This window comes from Amia ocellicauda, chromosome 3, assembly GCF_036373705.1.
Source record: "Amia ocellicauda isolate fAmiCal2 chromosome 3, fAmiCal2.hap1, whole genome shotgun sequence".
NCBI classification, from domain to species: Eukaryota; Metazoa; Chordata; class Actinopteri; order Amiiformes; family Amiidae; genus Amia; species Amia ocellicauda.
Window position 1 is genome coordinate 12,470,413 of NC_089852.1, and position 9,778 is coordinate 12,480,190.

Genomic DNA, 9,778 nt, shown 5'->3' on the forward strand with positions numbered 1-9,778 from the left:
AAAATCGAAGAGGTGGCGTGGTAACATTATATGTCAGAAATGACATTCAGGCAGAAGAACTCAAATTAGATCCCAGTAACAAAACAGAATCTTTGTGGGTTAAACCTTTGAATAAAAGATCCGGAGGATTAGTGGTACTGTGTGTTACAGACCACCCAATTCAGCAAGATGTTGCATTGTACAGTGTAATCAGGACTACATGTAGCAAGGATGTGGCTGTTAAAATTGAGGATTTCAATTTCCCAAACCCAAGTCCAGTTGTGACTACAGAAGCAGAAATAGAAATGGTTGAGATGGTAAATGACTGCTTTCTAACTCAATTTGTCAGGGAACCAACCAGAGAGAGTGCATGCATTGACTTGATCTTTTCAAATTACCAAGATAGAGTCAGAGGGACACTAGTTAGAGAACCAATTGCAAACTGTGATCACAATATGGCATTCTTTCAAAAAACAAGGATCAAGTCTAAAACAATGATCTACAATTTTAGAAAAGCAAACCTTGAAGGTATGAGGTGGCACATAGAAGAGTAAGACTGGAGCACACTGGATACAGATTCAGTTGAAAACGGATGGTTATATTTTAAGAATATACTACTTTAGGCCCAGGAAAAATCTGTACCAAAACTTAGCAAATTGAGGACCAAAAAACATTGGCCAAAATGGTTTAATAGAAGTATGCAAAAAAAATATCAAGAGAAAGAAAATGTTGTATAGCACATACAAAAGGGATAGAGACGAAACAAAATACAAAAAATATGTTGAACTGCAAAGAGATCTTAAGAAAGGGATCAGGAAAGCAAAGAGGGAAATAGAAAGAAACATCTCTTGGAGCTAAAATTAATGCAAAGAGCTTTTTTCAATACTATAACAGCAAGAGGTCAATAAAGGAGGACGTGAAAGGGCTAAAAATTTAAGTGTCTTAGGAAACTAACAATACTGCGTAGAGATCTGGGCACCACACTTCAAGAAAGATATCGCTGCTCTAGAGGCAGTTCAGATGAGAGCAACCAGACTTATTCCAGGTCTGAAGGGAATGTCCTACTGATAGACTGAGGAACTGAACCTTTTCATGCTGGAACAGAGGAGACTACGGGGGGATTTGATTAAAGTCTTCAAAATCATGAAGGGCATCGACCACATCAAACCAGAGGAGCTTTTCCAGATCAGCAGGGACACACGCACCTGGGGACATAAATGGAAATTGGGCTTCAAGACAGAAAACAGGAGACACTTCTTCACACAGAGAGGAGTCACAATCTGGAACAAACTCCCCAGTGATGTGGTTGAAGCTGAAAACTCGGGAACATTCAAAAATAGACTGGAGAGGATCCTTGGATCACTTAATTATTAATGGATACCAAACCAGCATGATGGGTCGAATGGCCTCCTCTCATTTGTAAACTTTCTTATGTTCTTAATAGCATTTTAGCATTTATTATGTCGACATCTCACATTCATGATTCTTATAACCATCTGAGAGAGAACAGGATTAAATAACATATTCCTATTTATTTGATGAAAAAACCTGATGGTGAATATTTATTGTTGTGTAATACGTGGAGTAAAGATACTATCATATCAGAAGCCTACCTAAAGGGCAAACATGGATGTACAGTAAGAGGGTTTCAGGGAGATGACACTTCTGAATGCATAATTATGCTGAAACTGTGCACAGTCTAAACTGAGAGTTACACAAGGTGAGCAGAAACAGAAGGCTGACGCACTGGATTCAACCCACTCGCAAAACCTCAGTACGGAAAGTATTCTACATTCTACAAGCAGATGATTTAATGTTCATAATTTTACACAGGAAAGTATTCACAGGAAAGTCAAGCTGAAAATAACTGCTCTTTCTGAGAATGAATCCAGTGGATAAATTGTTCACGTTTCCCGTCTGGCAAAAAAAAAAAAGAAAAAAAAGGAGACCAGCCAAAAACAAAGAGAGGAGGCTATTAAAACAGCACAGGAGAGAAACGGACTTTGGAAGTGATTCAGCTTTGTGGTACACCCATATTTAGTCGCACCCACTAACTCCCAGAACAGATAAAAATTTAAGTCTCAGAAATTAAATCAGATTTTCCATCTTTACTCTTTTTGCACAGTACTGTATAGTTTAAGCATTGGGCTGAATTTAATACCAGATCTTGACCAGCTTTCATACAAAGTGACAGCGGATACCTAAACACCATCTGATATCAAGAGCCCACTTCACCAAAGTATGCACTATATGTCACTACACTTACATGGTCACAAATGTGCAGCTCCTGTTTGAAACCCACCATGCACAGCTGTTATTAAAAGTCAACTTTCCATCCTGTCAATTGGATAATGGAGATTGCCTTGTCAAGCTGGAGTGTTTTAAAACATTGGGATAACTATAATTGGCACCAAGTTAAAAGCACACCTTGAGGACACTTCCAGACTTGATATCCAAGATCATGCTCTTAATTTGTACTGTGACCTTCTGGATAATTCAGCCTTTAGAAACAGTATAAAGCAAAGTAAATATGGTAGCTGCTTCTTCTCTTTTAACAACACTGGATTATATTAAGAGTACAGTAATGCAGAACAGACCCAGGTCATCCTTCTATGTATTATTTTTTAGCATGTAAATGTTGTTTTTCAACACCCTAGATGAACAGATTCAAATCATTAAGATAAGTATTGAATAAAGTTGGGTTCACTGTACTATAGTTTTATATAAAGAGTGAGGGTTGATGTTTACGTGCATTCGCAGCCTCAGTAGAGCTCAGGTTGATTTGAGGTCACTACTGCTCACTCGGTTTCCCAGTCCAGCGCAGGTATGAACTAACCTACCATAGACAAACAACACGTCAACATCTGAGGGTTTGATTAATTGATACGGACTACACCTCTATGGACATCCAGGACGAGTTTTCTTTCCCCGCATTGTGGCGATAGCAGGTCTCGGTCGACCATGGTGGTATTGTGGAAAGGGGAGCCTGGCAGTCAGGCCTGATCTGAAGTAGTAAACAACTGCGGGAAATGACACTACACGGAACTGTTTTATATATTTAACACAGATTTTGAATTATTTATATTATTTTCATGTATCAAACCTTACCGCTGTAAGCGCTCAAGCAGCCATCCTCGCTACCCAAGCTGCATTGCGGCAGTCACGCTTGCCACGTGCTAAATTGCCCAATTAAAGTTAATTGCAGCAGGAGCGTGAGGGAGCTTTGAAAAGGTGTTACCGAGGCGGCTTCGCTTATAGTGCGTTGTTTCAAATATGTTTAAATACATTAAAAATGCCTCAGTGAAAGCTTTGTCATTGTGAAATAGGAAAAACGAAGACATTGGTTTGTTCCATGGCTGAGAATGGATTCCAGCAGTGTCTGCTCTAGTCACGGAGGATCTGTATTTTCCATTTGCGCTTGCACTTGAAACTGCTGCCATAAAGTGTGAAAGACAGATTGTGAAAAAATAAACATTGTGTATCTTTTCGCTACTGCCTTGACATTCTTCAGTGTTGTGAGCTATTTTTATACCCATTTCGCAATGATATTATCCCCGTAGATTTCTGTAAACAGTATCATTAATTTATACTATAAAGGAAATGAGTCACGATTAAGTATAATGAATTAAATATCTAAAGGAGGGGAACATCTTTCCACATCTAAAACAGGAGCATGCAGATCATTAGTGGGCTCTTTCTACGTCAGTAAAGACAGCTGCACTACAAAAGAGAGGACACAATTTGGACTGGGTACAGCTGATACAGAGGCCAAAAATGCTGCATCTAAACTGTTCGATCATAAATCAGGATTCATTTCATTGTTGGGCGAGTATAATAGGATATTTTCAGGAAATCTTACTGAAACCAGAAGAATGCATTTACTAATTCCATTACAGTTGTCCCAGAATCTGTTCAAGGAAAGCTTGGCTTTAAATACAGGCAGAAAAGACTGATTTAAAAATGGTATGCACAGTATCAATATTCATATTGATACCAATAAAAATATATCCCTACCTTTACATTACATTTTGCATAATTAATTAATGAAGTACAATCAGGTTACCTGTATATCATAATTACCATTACTATTCAATTAAACATGCAATGGTTTGAAAATGTTTTAATTAGAAATAAAAAATATCCCGATACATCAATTGTATAAATAGGAGGAACAAATAAAACATTACAAACTTGAATGATTTTTTTTTTATGATTTAATCAGTTTGATACATATTACATTTCTTAAGCATCAATGTAATATTTCATAGAATACATACATGACTCTTTTGAGGTATTCATATTTTCAGAAACAAACTCTTAATCTATACAGCAAAGCAAGTATTTAAACCAAAGTGTAAAGCTTACCAGAGTATTCATGAAATTGTCTTAACAATAAACACACAAAAATGAATCAAGCTGTACAGTGCATACCAATCTCAACGATGTCAAAGAGTTACATATAAAGACAAATTAACATATTGACTATACTCCCAAAGCCATAGTCTGACCGACTGTCAGAAATATCCACTTTAAGCTGCATCAGTTCTGATATTAATGTTTCCTGGTGCTGTGTTGTATTTTAATCCGAATCATCGCTCGTGTCAAACACGGAGAAATGAGAAAGCATTTTATATTTTTTAATTTCTTGTGCTTTAGGGGCACTGACAACAGAGAAGGTGGGTCTGTGCACCCCAGGGCTGAATGGGCTCATCCAGGAGAGAGTTTTCTTTTTATATCCGGTTATGTACTGTGTATGACCATTGTCTTGAGAGGAGCAGTCCCACAGGTTCATCTGGACATTAGTAGCCTTTGTTGGTCCCATTAGACAGCTTCCTGCATTGTCGCTGGTTTTAATGACACTCTTACAGGAGTAGGATATTGGCATGAATTTATTCTCTTTGTCTTGCGGGTCTGAGGTCTGATATTGATGGATTTCGGCAGAAGCCCTCACATTCCCCAGACCATTCTCAAAGACATCCTTTCGTATGTGGGAGTCATTCTGAAAGATTTGGTCATCGTTGCAAGTGGGCTGAATGCTTTCAGTTTGATTTTCAGAAAATTTCAATTTGTTAACTTTATTATTTTTCTTGGCAGGGCATGTTTTGTATCTTTTCTTAAAACCTTTTTTACATTTTTTCAGCCCTTGGTCTGTTTTACAAATCCTTCCCACACCAGGGTAGTTGGCCACTCTTTTGCCTTTGCCTTTGAAGCTCTGGGAACACTTTGTTAGCCGATAATCATGCAAGTTATTTTGCGCTTGTGATTGCAAACTGCTACAGGCTTGGGAATTGCTTTTTTTCTCCTGGAGTGCCACTGGCTGACTGGAATCAGCTTGGGCATTCAGTAACCCACTCTGAGCATCAGTGAACACAGAAGTAGTGGCAGAATGGGTATGATACAATGTATGGGAAGGACTCTCACTTGATCCATCTTTAAATGCGTCAATCTTGTGATTTAACGACACTTCATCATATATAATGGAGGTTTGTTCCTTCTTTGAACTTGAGACGAGGTTGACCTTTCCAGAGAGGTCGTGGTCATACCTCTCTTCTGGTTCCTTGTTAGGTGCTGAGCCCTCATCGCCCATCTTCTCAAGTGCGAGAGAACCATTGGGCTGCATTGAGTTTGGTCTGCATACTCGCATGCTTTCAAAGTATGTCTTTTCTTCACTGACAAGACAAATCTTTTCATATAGACCTGGTGATGTCTGAACAGTGCAATCTGTTACCTTAGGTGATGGTCTGTAAGATGAGGCTACCTTATCGAGCAAGGTCAGGATTTCGGTGAATTTCAAACTGTCTGTTAACAAGTCAAGCTTTTCACAGATTTTCCCATAATCATTGTTTTGTTCCGTTTTCATGCTTTCCAATTTGTCTTGCAGAGCAAATACACATGACTTAAGCCCATTAGTTTCTGAGTTTATCTGGAGAAAAACGAGACAAAAAAAGAGATGAGTTCATTTTTATGTTGAAATGTAAGTTAATTAATTGTATTAAACACAGCTCAAAATACACCAAAAATTCAGTCACTTTAAAAGCAGGCACCAGGTCCTGCATGCATGTTAATGAGTCAAATAATGGTTAAACATGGGACATTTCTTTTGCAATAATATGTTCAGACATTTTTGATTTTTCCTCCAAATTAGTATTGTGCATAAGTGGCAAATACCTCTCCTGTAGGTTACATTGTAGGTACAAATCAATAAGGTACAAATATTTATAGATTAATACAGCTTTAAACATGTATTAAATATATTCCACCATTTTACAACACTTTTTGTTTGTCATAATAAGATTGATGATGACTATGATGATAATAAAACCTGTCTTTTATATTATTGTAGTATGTGACAAAATTAGAAATACAGGCACTTTGCATATTTTGGTAAAGTCATTTAATTCAGACAAAAGAGTACATCAAAACCTATTTCATACTAAAACACCCTACATGTCAAACTGGTAACATTTCACTCACGGCCACACGGCAATCCATTTCAATATATGATTCACTTGCAGCACACATGTACATACAAAATAAAGTTGGCTGTCTGCAGTTCATTTCAGAGTGTCATTTTGCCAAAAAAATGTACTCAGAAAAAAGGGGAAACGGAAAACAGAATACTGTATTGAAACAACCAGAAATGTTAAATTAAGACCTGTTTTGGGCAAAAACATAACTTTCTGAAGCACAAGCTGTCAGGCATGATCCTCATAATGTTTATTATGTTGCATTCCAGGAAGTGTCCTCTTCATAAAAGATTTGCTGATGATGTAAAGGTTCACTACTCAACCAAAACAAGAACTTATAATTAAAACCAGACTTGACGGCTTTTCTTCTTGGTCTATCATGTGAAGACAAAAGTGCTCTTAATAACTGAGACACAGCCTATCATGACACTGGATACTGAGCTCTGACTAATGAAATAACTGCACTGTTAAGTCCTTTTTGAGGCTCAAATCAGTGTTCCATCTGTATATGGCCATGATTTGTTGTATAGTCACTAATGAATGCTCTGCACAATACATTTGGCGATACACTGTCATCTGTAATTTTTGCTAATGTATATTTATTATTGTTTCATACTGTAATCACAATTAGATGCCTATCATTTTACAACTGAAAATAATGTTTATTAAATTATGTTTTTTAGGTTTTGTTGAGGATGCTTCAATAATAATAAGTTAATAAGTTACAACCATTTCTGTGTGGAATTAGATACCTCTCGCCCTCATTCTCTGTCAAACTGCTAAACCTTTAAAGTTTAAATTAAAAAAAAACATTACTCACTTGGATATCCCTCTTCTCCATTTCCTGCAATGCCTGACTTTGAGATGTCAGTGTGCTCAGTATTGCCTCATAGTGTGATTTCATGTTTTCTTGCACTGCAACAGACCAACAAGCAAACAAAGCATTTATATACAGTGCAAATTAACTTCATTGTGTGGTTCTTCAAGCATTTGCAGCACATAGAAATATATACTAGCAACAGCTTGTGAAGCTTTGACCAGCAGATTGTGAGTAATTGTCAGTCATTGAATTACATATTGTGTTAGCTTATTATTAGTATGTGAGTTTTATCTTTTCACTGTTTCTAAAAGGTTTGTCTTTTAACTGTCCACCAAAATATTCCCACTACAATTCTAACTACAATGTTTCTCGTCTCTATCTTTTTATATACAGATATGAAAAGAGTAAAACTATATTTTTTTCTCATCAAAATGATCTTGGTCTGCTTGGCACCAAGCACAGGGTTAAATCAATTATTGTCTAAATTACATTCTCTACGCACCATGATCAAAGCAACTCTCCCCAAGCCATCCAAAATCACTGGTGTGGAAATGATCCCTTATACATTTTAGATCAATCCAGCTATTTCAGCTACAGAGGTTGTAATATGAAAACCTTTGCAAGGGCTCAAACTGTGTTCACTGAACCATGGCAGACACAGAGAAAGTGTTGCAGCTTGCACATGGATCGATACATTTGTTAAGGTGCAGACATAAGTGTACCATAAATATACAGATCTCCAAACATATCAGATGGGAAAATGTATATCTAGTGGAGAACTCACAATTGTTTGGCAAAACAAATGCAACGTCTCCCCCTGGTGTTCATAAAAAGCATGTACAGTTTGTGATTTACACAAAAAGATGTGCACTATTACACTTGCCTTTCAGAGTTAATCAAAACAATGTTTTAATAAAATATGCCAGAATGACAGTTCATAATAACCTACATTACAGTATGTAATGAACAACACCACCAACAATACTATTACTACTCATAATACACTGCTTCCCTTATCAGTTATTAATGAAAATGTGAAAAGATGCTCAGGGTAAGTACAAATCATACTTCATAGACTTACACGTTTTTGAAAAAACATCCAGGCCTTCTAGGATAAGTCTCTTTGCAGAATCGGTGGTATCACTAATACCATTTAAAGATAATTTAACCTGTAAAATAAATAATTCCATCTTATGTCCTTTAGAAAACCATACCTTGTTTAAATACAGAAAAATATACAATATAATATACAGTACCAAAGTTTTAAGCAAGCTTTGCACAATTACATGTCCATGCTAAATTGTCCTTCTATGCACATCCTGGAACAACATTAAAGAAAGCATATTTCCCCTTCAGCTGTAACTGAAATAAAATAAACATACAATAATAATTCTTCAACTTACGTTTTCAATGCATTCCTGAAGTTGAGAAAATACATCGTAGAACATCTCACTAAAAGTATAAATAGAATATATTATATATTTTGTTGTCCTCATTTCCATATAACAGACTTGTAAATGAGGAATACATGTCAGGCATCTGTTAGACAACATTGTAAAACTTCACATTGCTCTTTTCATTACTCACCAACGTAGCATGTTAGTTTACCTTACTAGTTACAGTATATACATAATAACCCAGTGCTTAACCTGTCACACCTAACACTAATATAGATGTTTGATGCACTCAGCACTTACAATAATAATAATAATAATAATAATAATAATAATAATAATAATAATAATAGTAATAGAGATCTTAAAGGGATCAGGAAAGCAAAGAGGGAAATAGAAAGAAACATAGCTCTTGGAGCTAAAATTAATGCAAAGAGCTTTTTTCAATACTACAACAGCAAGAGGTCAATAAAGGAGGAAGTGAAACAGATAAAGGGCAAAAATGGAAGTATCTTGGAAAATGGAAAACAAGATGTGGCAAATGTTCTAAATGAGTATTTCACAGAGGGTTTTACAAAAGAAAAAAGGGAAAACATTCCACAGGTTAACAATCAGTCCAGTCAAATCCTAAGAGAAATCAGGATAAATGAGGAGAAGGTACTAAATTGACTAGCAGAATTAAAAACAAACCAATCACCTGGGCCAGATGGTATATTTCCTACAGTACTTAAAGAAATGAGGGAAATTATTTATAGGCCGCTAACTCAATTATTCCAAATGACACTTAGAACAGGGGATGTGCCAACTGACTGGAAGACAGCAAATGTCATACCAATCCACAAGAAAGGGGACAAAACTGAGCCAGGAAATTACAGACCAATCAGTCTCACCTGCATCACTTGTAAAATGTTGGAAAAAATGATTAGACAGAAAATAGAGGAGCATCTTAATGAAAACCATATTCTTGGAGATAGTCAACATGGGTTTAGACGAGGCAGATCGTGTCTTACTAATTTATTAGAATTTGAACTGCAGCTGTAGATCATGTGAAAGCATATGATATAATATACTTAGATTTTCAGAAAGCTTTTGATAAGGTTCTACACCAAAGACTGATC

General features: G+C 36.3%; 1 protein-coding gene across 1 annotated transcript; it reads right to left on the reverse strand.

Moving 5' to 3' along the window:
* Window positions 1-4,221: 4,221 nt before the first annotated feature.
* Window positions 4,222-8,714, reverse strand: ccdc36 (coiled-coil domain containing 36). Its single transcript, XM_066700209.1, has 4 exons — window positions 8,670-8,714; window positions 8,348-8,435; window positions 7,267-7,361; window positions 4,222-5,902 (listed from the first exon to the last, which is right to left on the reverse strand). The coding sequence occupies exons 1-4, from the start codon at window positions 8,712-8,714 to the stop codon at window positions 4,559-4,561; spliced, it is 1,572 nt and encodes a 523-aa protein (XP_066556306.1). The 3' UTR covers window positions 4,222-4,558.
* Window positions 8,715-9,778: the final 1,064 nt, after the last annotated feature.